General features: G+C 43.6%; 1 protein-coding gene across 1 annotated transcript; it reads right to left on the bottom strand.

Annotated features, from left to right (window-relative positions):
* Positions 1-389: 389 nt before the first annotated feature.
* SYP32 (syntaxin of plants 32) lies at positions 390-17,229 on the bottom strand. Its single transcript, XM_087397371.1, has 5 exons — positions 16,944-17,229; positions 6,309-6,559; positions 6,034-6,206; positions 1,083-1,277; positions 390-953 (listed from the first exon to the last, which is right to left on the bottom strand). The coding sequence occupies exons 1-5, from the start codon at positions 17,194-17,196 to the stop codon at positions 794-796; spliced, it is 1,032 nt and encodes a 343-aa protein (XP_087253497.1). The 5' UTR covers positions 17,197-17,229; the 3' UTR covers positions 390-793.
* Positions 17,230-18,821: the final 1,592 nt, after the last annotated feature.

Here is an 18,821-nt window from a genome sequence, read left to right as displayed (position 1 = left end):
AGATAAAATGTGGTAGGGACATCCTGGCTTCCAGCACACAATGCAACAATACAATAACTAAACATAATTTAAAATTTCCTAACTTGAACGACCCCATCAGGCCATTCTTGCAAGATGAAAGCCTACCAGCCTGATCTTCGGGGACAAGCCAATAAGCCCACAATGCAACCTAAGCACTAGTACTATCTGCCATCACAATAAGCGCATGCCAAATTTTTGAAATCCTTATAAGGTTTATGCAAAATGGCCCTTAGTAAAACTCAGTCTCAAGTCGAGCTAGTATTTTGTCTAAGTTTGGAAATGTCGCTGGCAGGCCGAGTGTACCAAGTGTCATACCTTTTAACACAATGGTTTTTAACTAACCTAATTCGGGGAACCCCAAACAGCCCATGCAATAATTACTGTACTGCATCCACAGAAGGCAGTGAAAATGTTTAAGAACTGAAAATCTCCAAGACCCCTGTAGCCAACAAGATATAATCCCCCCCAAAAAAACAGCTACAAAAAGCCTGCACTAGACTGTGTTGGAAAACTACAAGGCACATTGGTGAAAAAATAAAGAGATACATCCTGCGCCCTATTTGATTCCCAAGGGCATAGTCTGCATGGAGAGCCAGACTTGCATGCAACATACGTAGCTTCAAAGTATTTTGACATAGATAACAGATACTCTCTCATTCAGTAATGCTTGGAGAGTCATTTAAACAGGGAAGAATCGGTTGCGCGGGCAAAGAAAATATTACATATTGCTGAAATGCCACCTTAATGCTCATATTTCCCATTCCCAAATGGGCTAGACTACAAAAAAGACGAATATCAACAAAAACACAATCAGCACAAAAAAAATCTTTACAATTAGCCAGCGATTGGAGGAGATATGATTCAAATACTTCAACAAGGCTCCTTGAGCTCCTTCCACATTGCTCAATGTGTCATCCATGTTTTCATCAATCCTGTTGAAAATTATGCAAAGACCATGGCACATTATACAAAAAGTAGAGAAAAGGGGGGGGAAACTCATTCCTCCAATCAAAGTTGACTTGAATGTGAAAGTACCTTGTACTCACTAACTTTATACACACCTGATAGCAATTTCACCCTGTTCGGCTACCATTGTTGCTAGCTGTGTAAAAATGTTGCCTAGTTCCAAGATAGTGGATTCGACATTTTGAAGAGCTTCTGCCCTGCTTTGCATATAGCTGTCTTGTAAAGGGACCATCTGCTGCATCGCTTGCTGTGAGCTTGACGTTGTTGGACTATCCTCATTTCTTAATCGCCTGTATAAGCACATTCCTAGTTCAATTTAGAAAATTATGGCTTGCACGTTCCTGCTTGTTAAAAATACCTCCAGCTAAGTCCAGCTAAACAATTTAACAACCACGGTCACAATGAATCAGAACATATGTCACAGCAAGGACGTCCATTGTAATCAATATGATCCCATCAATCCGTAGATATGTCAACAATTCAAGCATTTAATGCATCTTCCTCCATCAAATTGCTCAAATGGATCTGGCGATCATCACCATATACGTTCACAAGATCTAGAATATACCCTATCTTACAAATTAACATAAACCTTTGTAAGGCTAGAGGAAGTGCACACTTCCTAGAAGTTCCTAAGGGCAAAGTCTAGGTGCACCACTAGCCTAGGGGCAAGGCAAAGGCTTTAAAAGAGGGGTCTAAAAGTTGGACCCAAAGACAACCAACGTTGTTCTTGGTATGGGGGTTAGGACTTCAATGAAGAGGCAAATGGCAAGGAGGAGGTGCCATTTGTCAAGCATGTGTATGCATGCCCTTCCCCCACCTTCCATCTCTCTCCCCTCACTCTCCCAGAGGTGTAGGACGTTCTCAATTGTTCTTGTGCAGTTTTGAGCTGTTTGAGCTGTTTCAAGCCTGTTTTCAGCCGTTTTAACACTGTTTTGACTGTTCCAAGGCTAGTACACACTTCTAGGAAGCGCTAGGACTCATTTTTGAACTTTCAAAAAATTTTCGTACGGACTGCACGGACGTCCGTACGGCTGTACGGAATCCGTACAGACGTGTTCAGCTGCCTCCAGCAGGTGCCTGGAGTTGTCTTTTGCTGTGCTGGACCTTTGTGCACATGTTTTTGGCTGCGTGGTGGCTTCTGGAGCTGTTCTGGACCAGTGCAGGCTGCAGGAGGAACTTTCCCTGTTGCTTTTGGCACCTTCTCTTAGGAGGACTCAGGCACAGATCCCGAGGCAATCATTTCGAGGAAAATCTGTGAACCATCTTTCCTCTACAGCTCTTTCTTGTTCACCCTCCACTCTCTATCTTCATTTCTCTCTTCTCCTGATTGTTGGAAGACACCTGCACCCTGCGGGGAGCTTGGACAGAAGATAGGTGCGAGGAAGGAGCTTGCCCCTCTGCCACAGACAGCGGGAGTTGGTTCCAGGTTCGGTTTTTCCTTGTTCTTTCTTGCTTTGCAGCTTTTTGCGGTGCATGCGTGTTGTGTGCAGTCCTTTCAGGACTCCAACAAGTTCTAGTAAGCACCCAAAGGCAAGGGTGATCCTGTGGAAGGCCTAAGGACGGTGTGGATGCATGTGATAGCCTTGAGGCTGCCTTGAGCTCAGTTTGCCAGTGGTTTGGATGCCTGAATGCCTCTAAGTTGTGTTAGATCAGAAGTGAATGCCTGAGTATGCCTTGCCAGTGGAATTCTAGTGGTGCACTGGGATTAGATGCCTTGAAGACAAGTAGAGGATTTGCACAGAGGAACAGTGCAAGGTTGAACCCTTATTGTATGTACCAATTTCATTCCTAAAGAAATAAATAAATACCGGAAGAGGCGCCAAGTATTTGGGGCCAATGTGGTGTCTTGTACTTGGTTTCATTGAGCAGGGGCACTGTAGCCTCCATCCAGTTATTTCTCAAGTTGTTTCTAAGTGGTATTGTTTAAAGTTATGCAGTTGGAAATGATGCAATGTGGCTGTGAATAATGAATATGCAATGCAAGTTATGGTCTACTGCCCTTTAGGAAACTGAAGGCCGGTTTCAGGTTCCATTGCCGGGATATCACCATCTTCCTACAGAGGTGAGCCCTAGGAGTGTTGGGTGAAGAAAGCCCCATTGCATTTTTTGTTACAGCCATACCATCAAGAATCATGTCGCACCGCGAGAGATCACTGACTAACTCCGAGCAGGAAACAGACAGCTTTGATGAGGAGCACAATACCAGTGAGGGTGAAGAAGAGCAAAATGATGAGGGACAGCATGTTTCTCTTGAGCATGCCATTGAGGATTCGCAGGATGAGGTGGATGAGACAGAGCAGCTTGATCCCAATGCCCTTTTTCAGTTGCAAATGCAAAGTGCAGTGGGAGCCCTGTCACAGCTGCAACATACTTTTTTGGAGATTATGCAAGCTTATTCTGGTGGTAATGCTCCCCCTGGAAGCAAAAAGACAGCTGAGAAGAAGCAGACAAAGCATAAGAAGACTCAGAGGCGTGTATCTTTCAGTAGACAGCCACCAGAGATGCCCACAGTCACCCATGTAGTGGGTAATGTCAATACTTTTCATTCAGTTAATCAAGGACAGCAAGTCCTTCCTCAGCCCATGAAGCATCCAAGATATTTTGGCAGAGGATCAGTTTTTCAGTCAATGGTGGGACAGCCCACCGAAGGGCTCAGTATGCCTGGTACATACTTGGGTAGTTTCCAGCCAGGAATGCAGAATTTGCAGCAGCATATGGAGGGTGGAATGCCCCCTGCAAATGCCAACATGATGTATGCAAACATAGGGATGCAGCCCGGTATGCAGACAGGGATGCCAAGAATGATAAGCAACACTTGGAGTGTGCCACAGATGCAAGGAATGGGATCCGGAATGGTCAACCCCACCATGGGCACAGGCGATATAGTACAGAATATGGGATCCACGATGCCTCCACCATATTTACAGCCCCCAGTTTATGATAATCTCTTTGTTATTTGCAGAATGGTTCTTCCCTGCTAGTTTTGTTGATTTTTGTATCAGTCAGAAGATGGAGAGTCTCCTCTTCTAGGCTGAATGGTAAATTGCAGAATAAATAGTCCTTGTTACTGTTGGATTGCTCTTGTTGCCCGGCATGGCTAGAGCAGCACGTCCATGTATCACATGCCTGTTTTGGATGCACTTGTTGCCCGGCATGGCTCGAGCAGTAAATCCATTTAGTACATGCTAGTTGGTTTTTTTAAATTTGAACCATGAGGCAAGGATCCAAGTCTAGCATAGATTGGCTGAACCGATTCAGCTTGCGGTGATGCAAGTCTGAAAGGATATCGAGTACCGGGATCTATGTTCCTAGGATCCATTATTGCTATGTGTGTGTGGTTCAAGTTATTGGAGGCGAGTGAACTAGCAGATTTCACTCAAAGTGGTGTAGTCCACTCAGTTGTTGTGCTTTGAGCTGACTTCGGTTGTAGCTACATCAGGCTCGGCAGAGCATAGGTCTGGAGCATTGCCTGATGCTCAAGAGGGGGGTAGTTCCTCCACTCCCTTGTCAACAGACAGGCTCACGGTATCTAGAAGTCGCTTGGTGACACTATATGTTTCACCCGAGGTATTGTTTGCTGACAATACATCTGCTACGGGACTTCTATGATGAGTGTACTAGTCACTCCACATGGATGATGCATTGATATATGGATGGACACGCGCGCTCTCCTAGACCATATCATCATTGTTGGTGGTTTATGTTTATAGCAGCAAACTTGATAGTTTGCTGTTTCAAGAGGAGGGTATGTCACGAGGACGTGAAAACTGAAGTAAAGAATCTTCGTAACTCAACTTACGCTTAACCCAAGGTTAAGCATGGTTAAGTGTTGTAATGGTTTGGCCGTGAGGGACTGGCTAGAGGACGTGCACACTTCCTAGAAGTTCCTAAGGGCAAAGTCTAGGTGCACCACTAGGTCCTAGGGGCAAGGCAAAGGCTTTAAAAGAGGGGTCTAAAAGTTGGGCCCAAGGACAACCAACGTTGTTCTTGGTATGAGGGTTAGGACTTTAATGAACGGGCAAATGGCAAGGAGGAGGTGCACTGGGATTAGATGCCTTGAAGACAAGTAGAGGATTTGCAAAGAGGAACAATGCAAGGTTGAACCCTTGTTGTATGTACCAATTTCATTCCTAAAGAAATAAATAAATACCGGAAGGGGCGCCAAGTATTTGGGGCCAATGTGGTGTCTTGTACTTGGTTTCATTGAGCAGGGGCACTCTAGCACTGAAGACCGGTTTCAGAGTCTGCAATCCCTGCCTAAAGGATGTGCACTTGTAATTTTGTTTTGACTGCAGGTAAATTTTGTAAAGTCTTAACACACTTAGGGTCATGGTGACCCATAATCTTCCAGTTGCATTTAAACTGAATTCCTCCACACCCATGTTTCTACCAATATAGTACGTGCAGTCCCACCCCTGCCCCTGCCCCTGCCCCAGCTGCCAGGCCAGCCCATACCACAATTTTTCACATATAGAGTAAGATTTTGGTTGATTTAAGACCATACCCCTCCAAAAGTTGTGTGTTTAAAATCAGAATAATTAATCGAGGTATGACTTTATGAGATCAAGAAGACAAAAATAAATCAAAGAACAGAAATCGGTAAACATCTATCAATCATACATTTCCAGAATTACAGTGATCATAGTACTGTACACAAAGCACACTCCCACATACTCCCCTACTGACTAGATTGAAATGTCACTTTCACGGCCAATTCGCCATTCCATAATTTTACTTCAGACAGTCTTTGGTAGTTTGGGTGTGGCTATGAAAATTAAAAACTTAACGGTAAATATAGTCTCTCCATTTTCAAGTAAAATAGCATTGATGAAAAGGTATATTATGTGATTGCATTTTGGGAAAGTTCCCATTCAACAACCTGAAAGTTCTCATTCTAGTGATTACTGCTCTTAGAGACTTCCTGTTCCATGGTAACCCCAAGCAAGCCAGACTATCCCTACATGCACATTCTCAGTCCCTGTCCTACCCAACCAAGGTAGAGACAACAAAAGGAAAATTTATCAAGCAAGAAGCAGCCATAACCTTGAGCTGGGAAGTTGCAAATCAGATGTTGAACCATTGACCCAAGGAGCCGGAGCACCACTTGACCCACCAGAGTTATTGAGAGCAAGCGGTCTCTGCCGTACAAATGGGTTCCTGTCTTTTGGTGCATTTGCAGAGAAAAGCTGCCTCCTGTTCTCATGGACCTTCAAATTCTGCAGGAATATCATCCCAGAAAGTTTACTTTGCAATCAAAAGAGGTACAAGATTGCCCTTTCCAGATAGAGTAGGTCAATATTAAGGCACAGATACATCACCTCCGTCCGCATTGTTAAGACCTCCTTGAACTCTTTAGTCGCATTCATCAGTCTGCTTTTAAGGTTATCAACCACTGTAGTAGAATGTTCGCTGCTTTGTTTGGAAAGACTGCCACTCTCACTTTGAGAGTTGCGTAATGATTGCAGATCTGAGATTGCTGCATTCAAAGCTGTAATGTCTTGCTTGATTACAGCTGTCAGTTCTTGGATTTCCATTGCTGGATCATCAAACATTGATGTTCGCTTTGCCACTGCAGAAGGAAAAGGAATATTACAGATCAGAACTAATGTCATAATGGAAAATCTTATCTGCCATAGAAACCCAAACGTTGCAAATGCCATAAACATTGCACAAACAATGTAAATTTGTCCAAAAAAAGACAAAAAGCATCATTGCTGGAGGTAGCAGAATTTTGAAGTATCTAAACAAAGAGTAAAGGATGGGAGGGATAAGAGGAGCAACATAGTTACCATTATAGTGTAAGAAAAGGCCAGAATAGGACCAAGTTAGTGGGGGATAGGACTAATTAGGCTAGGGCTGCTTGTGTGTACAGGATATAAATTTAACCACCACCCATCCTATTCTCTATTTTGAGAGTGACATCTCCACTCCCGTATCTACTCAGCTATCCATCTTCCATATCCACCTGTGTACTGTCTCTTTGTCTGTACCTTATACCTAGATGAATCCAGGAACATTCCAAACTCATCCTCTAAAAACACAACATAGTGCACGTTCAATCTCATGATAGTCACTCATAAGGTTGAAAACCATAAACTCCATCACGCATAGCAGGGATTAGCTATTATGACATCCCCACTGATGTCATCAGCGCTGGAATGGCCACCTCCCCATCTGTAAGCCCCCATATGAGGAGAGCATGGGGAGGGAGACCTAGGGCAGTACCCCACAGAAAAAGAGAGAAAGGGGCTGCCACATGGACAGCATCATGGCTGTCATGTGGGCAGCACATCTAGAGAAGGTGAGGAGTGGCTGCATGATGGCGACACATGGCAGCTGACCTCAGCAGCAATACGGATGAGTACGGCGCTGCACAGGTGGCTGGAGATAGCCTGGCAGAGGGCAGAACCAGCACAACAGAAGGGGCAGAGGTGGAGGCTATGGTGGGCCAGCCACCTGGTCATAGATATGCCCGAGAGTAGAGCCAAATGGGGGCTGCCCTTGGGGCCAGGCAGCAGCCCAAAAGAGCCCAGCCATACCCCTTATATAGGGCAGTAAAGTCGGCCCAGGAGGGGCCAGAAAAGTCGGCCAGGGGGGGGCAGGAAGTACCAACCAGGTCGGCCAGATCTAGGGCCTGGGTCGGCGGTAGGTTTCCCAGCCCCTTGGGGCCTATAAAAGCAGAGGCTCTTGGTCTCATTCTACATTCTTTGGAGCAGCAGACAGGGCTTCCTTGGGCCTTTTTCCCAAGAGGTGAAGGAGACCTAAAGAGGGCTGCAGACTGAGCTAGTAAGTGCTGCCTACCTAGGCTGATCTACAGGCAGTAAGGTAGAGAGAACCATTCTGGACAGAAAGTCTACAAACGATCGAGGTGGAGCACGCGGGCTCGAGTCTAGAGATAGCCAACAAATAGGAGAAGTACCTTGTGGTAAGATCAGAAGACCACACCATTAGTGGGACTCTGGATCTCTCTCTTTTGTATTGTGTCATAGCTTTGGACGGAAATATATTATTTTGGTGGTTTCTCTATCTGGCTGGTTCATTGTCTATTAATGAGTCTGCACATCTATTTTATGCACTTAAGTTAAGAAGTTTGTGATTCCACACCCCACACGCACACTATGTGAGCTCTCGGGCAATACTATCAGTCTTCCGCTGTGCGTACCCTCTGTTGGGTCATTTCTAACACAACAGTGGGGGTAGACCATAGTATAAAAATATGCTCTCCCATACAAATCCACACACCCACACAAACTTGAGCATCCATTTATACAAAGTCTTCGTACTGAGTTTCTGTCGGCACTCCGGAGGTGAAGGGCAGACTCAGCCATGATGAAGGCTAGCACTAAAGGAGAAGGCTAATAAAAAAGTAGTCCAAAATCTCTTCATTCAAGCTACCACTGCTTGTGAAGTCTAAATGATTTTATTTTAGTCTCTCCCAAACGAGCATCTAAATCTAGCTGATAGGGCAATGCACCATTTAAGATAGAAAGAATTATCGCAATACCAGCAGGCCGCAATATGGACGAAAACTTCACAAGGTGAAATTTGCATGTCCGCTAATATGGCAGAAGCATATACCTAATTGAATCCAGGAACATTCCCAAACTCATCCTCTAAAAACACAACATAGTACAGTTTCAATCTCATGATAGTCACTCATAAGGTTGAAAACCATAAACTCCATCACGCATAGCAGGGACTAGCTACTATGACAGAATGTCTGTACCTTATACTCCCTTATGCAGAAAGTCCCTCTTCTCTGCCTTTCTCCCTTCCTTCTCTCATTCCTGCTATTCTATCCCCCTCATGCAAATCTCCCATTCCTTACATCGGTATCAAAGCTAGACCTAAGGCTTTGTACATCCTTCCTCCGCTACACTTCGGCTCAGCTTTCTCTTTCAGCCTCTCTTCACATTCACACATATTCACCATCCGTTAATGGACAAATTCACAGAGTTGTAAAGGCTTGTAAAGATAGTGCACGATAGCTCCACAAGTCAACGCTGCTCCATGCGAGGGAGGAAGCATCAGTCCAACAGACATGAAATCTTAGCTCAAGCAGCTAACCATCATGATAATCAATAATTAGATAAGTGCGGGGGAAAAAACTATCATTGAAGTGACGTGTAATGCAAGCTGAGTCAGGGACGACCACCAACACATACTTTGCATCAACAGAGAGAACCACTGTTAAAAGCACCCGTAACAGCTACAAGGAAAAAAGTCCCCATTCTGTCAAAGAGTTGGGCAGCAAGCTCAAGTTAAATTTCACAGTGCAAACTCATGTGCCAAGGAATTACATAACAATGTAGAACAGCTTATAAAGCTCCATGGTATAAATATCAAAATCGTCTACTCATGCATCTCCACATACAAGCTAGAGCAGTAAAACTGGAGGCCCAATTACCTATTCCAAAGCTGTAATCCTCTCCTCCTCCTTGCCTCCTCAAGACTTCAGTGGTAAGTCAGAATACAAGAGTCTATCAGGGTTGTTAAGAAACACATTTCTTAAGGTTAGAGGCATTAGAATGTTAGAAACGACACAAGGTGATAGACACCTGCTAGAAACGTGTGCCCAAGAAATAAAAAAGCTCCCTTTTGCCATTTTCACCATACAATGTACAGAATCCTGCTCCTCGAAGTTTGCTGCTCCTAGGCTGTCACTTTCAACCTGCATGCTCCCCACCAGCCCCGACCTCTCCTCATAGCCTAACCCCTGTGCTGTAGCAGGTATGGCAGCCAAGCTTTGGCTGGCTGCACCCACTTTGAGGCAGCTCTCAGCCTGTTCATACAATCTGAGGGTGGTGCAGTGTGGACAGCTGCAGCAGCTGAGCAACTCTCTGCCAGTTCCCATTGCTACACACCTGCAGGCATTTTTTATTCCTGTTGGCATTGACCCTAATTCTAATAACCACCACCAAAAAGTAATTTGCAACAGCGGGGAGAGGAGATACAACTCTTTTCTCTAACCTAGCATCAGAGCCCTAATAAGACTAGCATCAATCTCTATATACCTTTATAAGACTAGAATATCCAATCATACAAATTCAGATTTTTGTTGTTCTAAAGTCCAAAATTCTACAAAGAAAATAAAAGAGAAAAAAAATGAGCTAACAATTTTTTTTTTGAAAGACAAAAGGTAGACATACCTAGCAAGCAAAGCAATGCTTATGTCGTAATCTACTAAAACGACTCAGGAGAAAAGAACCTCTGATGGTCAGGTGTGTCAAGTTTGTGGTAATGTGCATTGTGGTCCGGAATTCTCTTTGAGGTAATTCACATAGTGTGACATGGCATCCCGCAAGCCCATTCCTGATTTTGGTAATGCTGGATGAGACCAACTATCCGATAGATCAAAGATCGAAGCCATCTGGTTACAAAATTACCTAAGAAGTGGAGACCAAGCCCTAGGAGTAAATAGATGCCATGGACAAGGTCGTGAAGGCTGCAGATCTAATTGGATGCTGAGGCACTATCCACGATCATCGGGATGACCAGCATTCAGCCAAAATACGTATGGCACTTGCTTTTTCCATATGTAGGGTATGGAATGTACTGCAATCAGTGTGATGCCTCCAAGATCGTGGCAATTCTTTTGTATCAACCCTTACCCGTTAGCACAGCTGCTCCTATTGTTATTTCAACATGGATTGTCTTGTCTTGCCAAAAATTTTCAACACAAGCATCAATAAGTCCAAGGAAAAGTGCATGCATAGCTCCAACAAGCCCACAACATATGCATTGATGTGAGCCCTCAGCTAGGAGCTCCACGCAAGCGGCAAGGATGCGTTTTGGTTCCAAGCAGATCAGCCAAAAGTATGTCTTGTTTGTTTGTTCAGAGGCCTGCTTCTATCCAAGTCATATTAGGCTTCCGTCGTGCTTCCATTCAGTTCAGCTGATGCTTGCACTCACACTTCCTCTCAGAAGTCAGCTTACGAAAGTGCCAATCATCAGTTCACTTGGCTGACTGTCCATGTGTATGGATGTTTCATATATCTTGTACAGGCATCCATCGTGAGTCTTGACTCTGTGAAAGATGAGATGGTCGAGAGTGCAAAAACGTGGAGTTCTCTTGAATGAAGTTGCAAGAATAAGAGTACAAGGGGCTGTCAACATGACAAAACCCTAAAACCTGGGTTAACCCAAACTAGGGTTAAAACGCAAAGAAATCTAAACTCAACCACTGCCGGTGGTTCGAAGGAAAAACCTTAGAAGGAAAAAGTGCCCCTAACTCTGCCACTGCCTCAAATATTATAATATGTCCAACAACCCCCTGCAATGACAATGTCCTGGTGTACAAGCCTTCAAGATCACTTAAAATCTTCAATTTTCTCTTCATTTGTGCCTGTGACTCGTGAGCAGCATACCATCGGGCTTGCTTCTCAACTGATTGCGCAAGTGCATATGTTGTGCAGCCAAACACCCTAAGGTACTCCACCTTGGGGTTTCTGTTATATCAAGCCTCAAAGTCACAGTTCAAGGCCTTGGTTGGGCCTGTATCCAAAAACTCTGTGGCAACCTTTTCCCTTTGATCTAACAGATCCATCTTTTCCCTTTGATCTAACAGATACATCTCTAGAAAACTCATTCTTGTGCGTCTTTCCCAATACACACCCCTCAGAGACATGCTAGGAATCGTCTCCAAAAAAGGCATATTGTATACTATCCCGTGTCGCTGCAATAACTGCAAACCTCCATAGTTCACATAGCCATACCTTGCATTCTCATCATTCTGCAATTTTCATTTTTGAAGTAACTGTTGCCACTCATGCATTTGGCATGCTGCTGTCACGTTGTCCAGCCCTGATTTGAAGTGCCAGCAGTGACTTTTCTAACACTGACAATGCACTTACTATCCTCAAAAATCGCAGCAAAACCTCCTTCCCAAAAGAGGAAACTGACAGCAAATTCTTCTTAATCCCAAAGGACATCTGGAAGGCATAAATCAGTCCCATCATTTGATGACAGAAAAATCCTTCCAACTCCTTCATAGGGTATGAAGAATAGTTGGCACAAGACACTCTCTTGCCAACTGGAGCCTATCAATACATAGAAGACACCTGCAGGCCAAGCTAGGGTGCGGTTGTTAAAATGGAGAAGTCCATTGAAGCTCACTAACTTGTATAGATGATGGGAGAAACAGCAGAATTCTGCCGTGGAAGTTCTTGGTCCTTCCTGCCTCTATGCTCGTCCTTTGTTTTCTATCTCTCTACTAGCCTCTCATATTCTCTGTTAGTCGCGATTGTTACAATATTCGTAACCATCTACCCCATGCATACAACATATACACATATGTCCCACCATATGTACATGGCTGATACCAAGCCAATGATCCATACTTTAATCATTGGATGGTCTCTATATCATACAAGGATAGACAATTTTTATGATTTTCAAACTTCTCATGAGGTCCCACCATATGTACATGGTTGATGGCCCATAATTCAATAGTACTCTATTATGGAGTTGTCCCTCCATCATGGAAACATTTTATTCAATATTACATTCTTGATTCATCATTCATGTGTGCAAGCAATTGAGTCTCCGTCTTCTTTATTATTTTGTAACAACAATAATATTGCAAATTGTGCACAATGATGTTTGTGGACCCATGAATACTATACCCATGGTGGTGCTATAAATAAGGCTACTAGGGTATATTCACTCATAGACGTGAAAACATGAACTCTGAGAGTTTTGATCGTGTGATTGGTTTGACTTTCAGCCAAATTTTTAAATTCAAGGAATCACTAGACCGCTTTTTTATTTCATGGGAAGACAAATCACTTGTGAAATTGGCAAAATATTTGAAGGATCACCTCCACCAGTTCCTCTAAGCTTGTAAGTTTAATCATTAATGATACTCTTGAGAATGATGCAAATAGGTGATATAGTCAATTCACAGCCAATGAGACACTTCTATGATCTACCGTACAAGATCTAAACTCTTAAAAAAAGATGTTTAATGAAATGGTATTGCAGGTCATCAATTGACAATTTGGTCAAGGTATATTGATTGTTGGACTTCCAAGGCTAGATGCTGGAAACTCTAGCATTCAGCATCCAATGCAAGATCAGCGAGATATATATCTTTGTAAGATTAAAATATATCCAATCATACAAATTTAGATTTTTTGTTGTTCTAAAGAAAAAAATTCTACAAAGAAAATAAAAGAGAAAACAAAAGAGAAGAAAAAAGAGGTAACAAATTTATATGAAAAAAGAGGTACCAACTTGATCAGCAAGACTCTAACTCCACGCCTTTGCTAAGTGTTCCAAAGATAGCCATTTATTGAGAATGCACTCTTGGTTGAGAAGCCAAAGGTTACATAGGGATTGGTGCAAGACTTGAGAAGTAAAAAATTACCTAGGGATTGAAGCAAGACTTCACAGATCTTTGTCCTCAAGAGAGGCATAGAAGAATTAAAGGGAGAAATAGAAATTGCACTCAAGAGGAGCAGATAGCCATTTTCAGGCAGAGCTAGAGAATCTAAGAAAAGTCTAGAACAACAAAAGGATGGGACACTCCATAGTAGACTGCCTACAAAGGAACCTTTGCAGCTTTGAGTTGGTCACAATGCCCGTGAATGCTATAATGTAATTCTTTTCAAAGAACTCTTCTTGGGAGACAGTCTTTGGTGTCACTCTTTGAAGGATTTCGCATGGTCAATATAGTGGTATTGTTCATGTTGAAAGACCATAGGAGATGGAAAATTATCACACATTTGAATGGGATGAGTCAAAACCTAGGGTCCAATGAGTGTTTTGATACTTGTGAGCCTCAACTAATTGCTAGAAGCATTGTCTAAGCATGGGATTATGCTATCCTCATTTCGATGATGGCATGATATGGGTCCATTTCCACCCTCAATGGCTCTTTCTAAAAATTGCTGGCAATATTGCTGGCCCTTATTCTTAATGATTCTTAATGGACTCATTTTAGTTTTTATTTTTATGTGAACAATTTGTCTCCACATTGTAATCCTTATGAAAGTCATGTGCTATGTTTTCCAAAAGATATTTGCTGCAAAAGAAAACCAAAGGATGTAGAAATGTAAGGAGAGGAAAGCAGTGTGCCTATGTGAGACACTTGGAGGTGACATGCTTAGTGTAAGACAAGTGGACTCTTCCCCTTGCATATTTAAAAGCTTTGTACATGAGTGTGTGAGACATCTTAGGGACTTGTATTCCCTTTGTGATCAATCAAAGTTTGTGTTGCTTAGTGATATCTTGCCTCTCATGCTTTCATCTTGATTCCACATTCCGTTTTAGCTCTGAATTGTAATATGAGGATAGCTCATTCTTTGAGAGGTTGAGTGCGTTGATTCTTTCATGGAGTATACTGCAAGATTGCAAAATGATTGTAGTTTCTGATATCTCTCACGTGGAAGTTTCTTGCATCTTGAGTTCTTGAATAGAATTCTTAGAGGAGCCTTGAGAAGGTTGGAGAAAGCTCTAAAAGAGCAATGGGTGCAGCTCGTGCAGGTGGTCTCACCTGAGCTTGCTGCCTATTGCGAGAATCACCTCCTTGCTGGGGTGTAACAGAAGCAATGACCACATCTCCTGGACGGGCATCTTCACTTGTGACAACACCCCACAGACTGTTTGCAACCAGCAGATTCTTTATCATAAAACTCCACATGGAATAATTTCCAATTTATCCACCTGGGCCAAGACTCCAAACACATCTCCCGCATTTTGATTCTATTCTGATTATGAACCATCTTCAAAGATGAATGCACAAACAGCCCTCAAAAATTCGCGTTCTTTGGAAGGGGAATGGGAAAAATGAACCTGATCCGAATAGGATTCGAGTTGTAGAGAGACTCAACTCTTGGTCGTATATAGACCATAACGAGACCACCTTGCACCCAATGATAATGTCTTTATGTACAGCTAGTTTGTTTATTGGCTCTTATCCATCATTTTTTAGTAGCGTGGGGAATGAGCTTGCCGATGCTGGGGAAATGTAGCATTTATAAGGAAGATTAAGATCGTGCACTTTGGTAAACATGGTTTCCAAGACATGAAGCGAGTGAAATATTAGATGAAGTTGCATTATAGGCAGCTAGCTATCTTCTGCCCATTTACTTTCAAAAGTGTTGAAAGTTCACATGAACATTATTGAATGATAATATTATTTTTGGCTAGAAGATGTCTCTTTGGATGTGATATGAATTTTGCCAAAATGCTCATTGATGTTGACTCAAATGCCCACTATTGTACAGACAGACCTTGCCTTTTTGGGACCTTCCCTTTTTGGCAACCTCTAACGTGGTAGTGGGGATCTATTGATGAGAGAGTCTCAGAGTTGCTACCCTTGCTTTTATCTTCAGCTAGAGTCAAGCGGTCATCCAGCTATAAGGCAGTCGGGTGAGACCAGGTGAAGTCGGCCTACCACGTCGCAGGTTGGCTATATAGTCGGGCCAGTAAGACAGCTGGTAGGGCTGTTCGTCGGCAAGAAAGAGGGGGGAGGGCAACCTGTCCTCCCCTATATAAAGCGGGACGTGTAGTGCCATTTCGGTATGCACTTGATAGTGTCACTTTAGTTTTGGAGGAAAGGCTGCCAGACTTTGAAGGTGGCACGAAAGGCTTCTAGACAGCGACTGAAGGTCACAGTGGTCCATATCAACGCAGCACGCTGCACCCTGCTGCTTGATGGTGTACACTGAGATCTACTTTTATATCAGAGGCAGCCTAGACCCAAGTTTTCTTTTTATGAGCCCTCATCCATCCAGGTGTCATCCTATGATCCAAGGGTTCTCATTCAATGAACTTCCTCCGGTTGTTTATTACGTGCTAGCTTAAATCCTGGGGTGCTTTTCACAACTTTAGGCATTGTTTTCACAATTTAGGCATCGCTTTTAGCTAGTTCAACTTAGTGGGCCTTGCTTTTGCCCATTTCAGGCTTGGGCTAGTGACACAAAGTAAATCAGATTTTGGAATTTCCAGTTTGCTACATTGAAATACTGCAGTTTCCACCTCTCCCGAACAATCAGAGCTCCCACAGGTAGTGTACATCTTGCTACGTACTGTTTCTTCGTTTCAGCCCCTTGCAGGCTGGGTACACGCCTTTCTGGCATTTTCAGTCAGTCTGCACCAAGTTTCTTCGCTTGTTCAAATCTCCCAATTCCTCAAGAAGTCCCAGGCAGTGAGAGCCTCAATGCAAATAATTGTGCGCTGAATTCTCTATCTAAACTTTGTTTTTATCTTGGGCACTTTTATACATGTTTCCATCGCCTAGCCATAGTAGTCTAAAGTTCTCAGCATAAAGGAAATGGAGACTAACCAACTAGATTCGCGAACCCCTTCTTTAGTTGATGATTGACTCGAGGTCACATACAAAAGAAAGCAATTCTACACTTTCAGATTTTAGACATGGCATATGTATTGATATTGTGATTGGGCGTCAAAGAGAAAAAGTAATACGCCATGTATCCCAGATATCACTAGAAAGCTCCGGGTCACTCCAATATTACCATGGCTAAGTTAAACATGATGCACGAATAAAAACTTAACAAAACTTCACCATCTGACGAGGATCGATTTAAAAGACGACAAGCTACTCAGTCTACTCAAACGAACTTGATGCGTGGATACTGGTGTAAGAAAATTCTCGTTCACATTGGTTGTTATCGGCGTTCATGAGATCTTGGACATTTAGCGGTCGACGCTGCTCTGAAATCCAAATTCGCTATCAGCAACTATATGGACCCGGATCGGATCAAACGGAGAATCCGAAATGTGATCTAGAAAACATGACATCACCAATGCGGCCAGATCGACTGACGTAATGTACTTCTAGACTTAGGTAAAAGAAATAGGCTGGCGAAGCAGTTACGCCATTCGCAATAGATGAATAATTCCATGCTCCGCCCCGTCAGAAACTAAAGCGCCCGAACGATTCAGAGATATACGCATTTCGCACACAAAAGATCAAAATCAAGGCTTACATTTGGCGAGTTTGGAGAGTTTCTGAGACGTTTGATGGATGCTGAGGCCGATACGGGAGGCTCGCTTATTGAACTCCGATTGCAAAGAGGCAGACGAGCGGGGCCCGTGCAGCAGCTTGGCGGAGGCATCGGCGGAACCGTTGGCCAAGGAGGAAGAAGAAGAAGAAGCAGAGGCAACAGAGTGGGATTTCTGCAAACGATCTGCGATGATCTGAAATTCAGCAGTGCGATCGCGGTAGGAGGAGGGAGCCATGAGGGGGAAAAGGGAAGGGGAGAGAGAGGAAGGGGGGAGCTCTCAGGGAGGATTCATGGAGGGGGGAAATAGGGTTTACAGTGGAGATGCAGAGGCAAAATGAACACAAAACAAAACTTTGGTGGTGAAGAAGAAGAAGAATGAGGAAGACACAATGAAGCAGCTGGCATTGGCTTTGACAGCATTTGCCACTTGCCCCAAAGTTTTACTTAACTCTTTCCTAACTCTTCCATTAACTACAAACTCTCCAAGAATCGGTTCTCGGGTCTTCGGTCCATCGGCCTCGTCACGCTATGGAACTGAGAATGCATATCACTGTCACACAATAAGGGTGGTTGGATTCCATTTCATTGGCTGGATTTGTCGGGGAAGCTGCTTCTCCAGCTGTGCCACCCCTTTCAAGGAGGGGCTCTGCTTCCCTCCGACAAGCAAATAGATTCGCCTGTGATTCGGCAGATTTGCAAAATTTGACGATTCGGGTGTTCATCGTGATCTGCTAGGCCAACGCATCTTGGCGGTGATCCTAGAGTACGTTCCCACATCACGTCCTACAAGCTCATCCTAGCAGTGATCCACATCAAGTCCGAGGATGCGCACTCTATGATCATCGCCAGGATCCACGTTAGGTTCAGGGATCGCCTACACCCTGACCAAGCAACTAGCCAGTGACAACAGCAGCATGTTCCTCTCTCCCACAAGGCATGAAATTCAAGCAATGGCAAGCAAACGTCAACGCGAATATGTGCAACCTTGCGAATCACAGTTAGGATGTACTCGCCAACCATGACATGACACAAGATGCACTAAGATGCACTCACCAATTGTAATGACATGACACCAGAATTTGATGCGCATGTTCCCATGTCATGTCATGATCGATGAGTGCATCCTAGTAATGATCCACCAGGCTGCGCACATTCCCTCACGTTGATGCTTACTTACCATTGCTTAAGTTTCATGCCTTGTCAGAGATAGGAACCAACAACTGTTGCCACCCACCAGCTACTCTGCTTTGCGCCAGCAGCAGGTGATGAAATGAGAATCCAAGAGTTGGGAAGGTCTTCAAGACTAGTAGCCCCAAAATGCCCAGCTCAAGACTGACATAGTGAGGCGATGCCTTTTTGGGCGGGTGGCCAGTGTGAACTTCTCTAGCATTGGCATGTCCTGGCATTCTAGTCAACTAGCTATGAGCGAGAACGAGAGCTCTAGATAGTTGAGGAGAGAGAGCTCCATGCCTACCACTTGTGCTTTAGCTAAGCACTCGAATGGATCTCGGACTTTGGTCTCATTAGGCACTTCCTCAAGTTGGGAAATGCAATGAGGATGATATCAAGGGAACTAAGCTAATGTTAGTTCAATTTGAGGTACTCTTAAGTCCGTGCAATTTTAGTCTTGAAATTATCACCATTCAAGAAGACGATGGTCTCACACGATGGACTATTGGATCATACTTAACAAATTAGCTAGCCATTTTCTCACCTTTTATTATAAGTTGATGCAAATTTGGCAACTTCACAAATATCCCTATCCCCATCTAGTATGGTAAAACTTAGCATTCTTCAAACGAATACAGCCAAAGTTAAAGGAATATCCCTAGATCTACCACCCATAAGGGGCAATGCGAT

The sequence above is a fragment of the Dipteris shenzhenensis genome, chromosome 26, assembly GCF_047967505.1.
Source record: "Dipteris shenzhenensis isolate YYH24624 ecotype China chromosome 26, Dip_SZ_1.0, whole genome shotgun sequence".
Classification (NCBI taxonomy): domain Eukaryota; kingdom Viridiplantae; phylum Streptophyta; class Polypodiopsida; order Gleicheniales; family Dipteridaceae; genus Dipteris; species Dipteris shenzhenensis.
The sequence above is the reverse complement of the archived record's forward strand: the minus strand, read 5'-3'. Positions and strand labels throughout refer to the sequence as shown.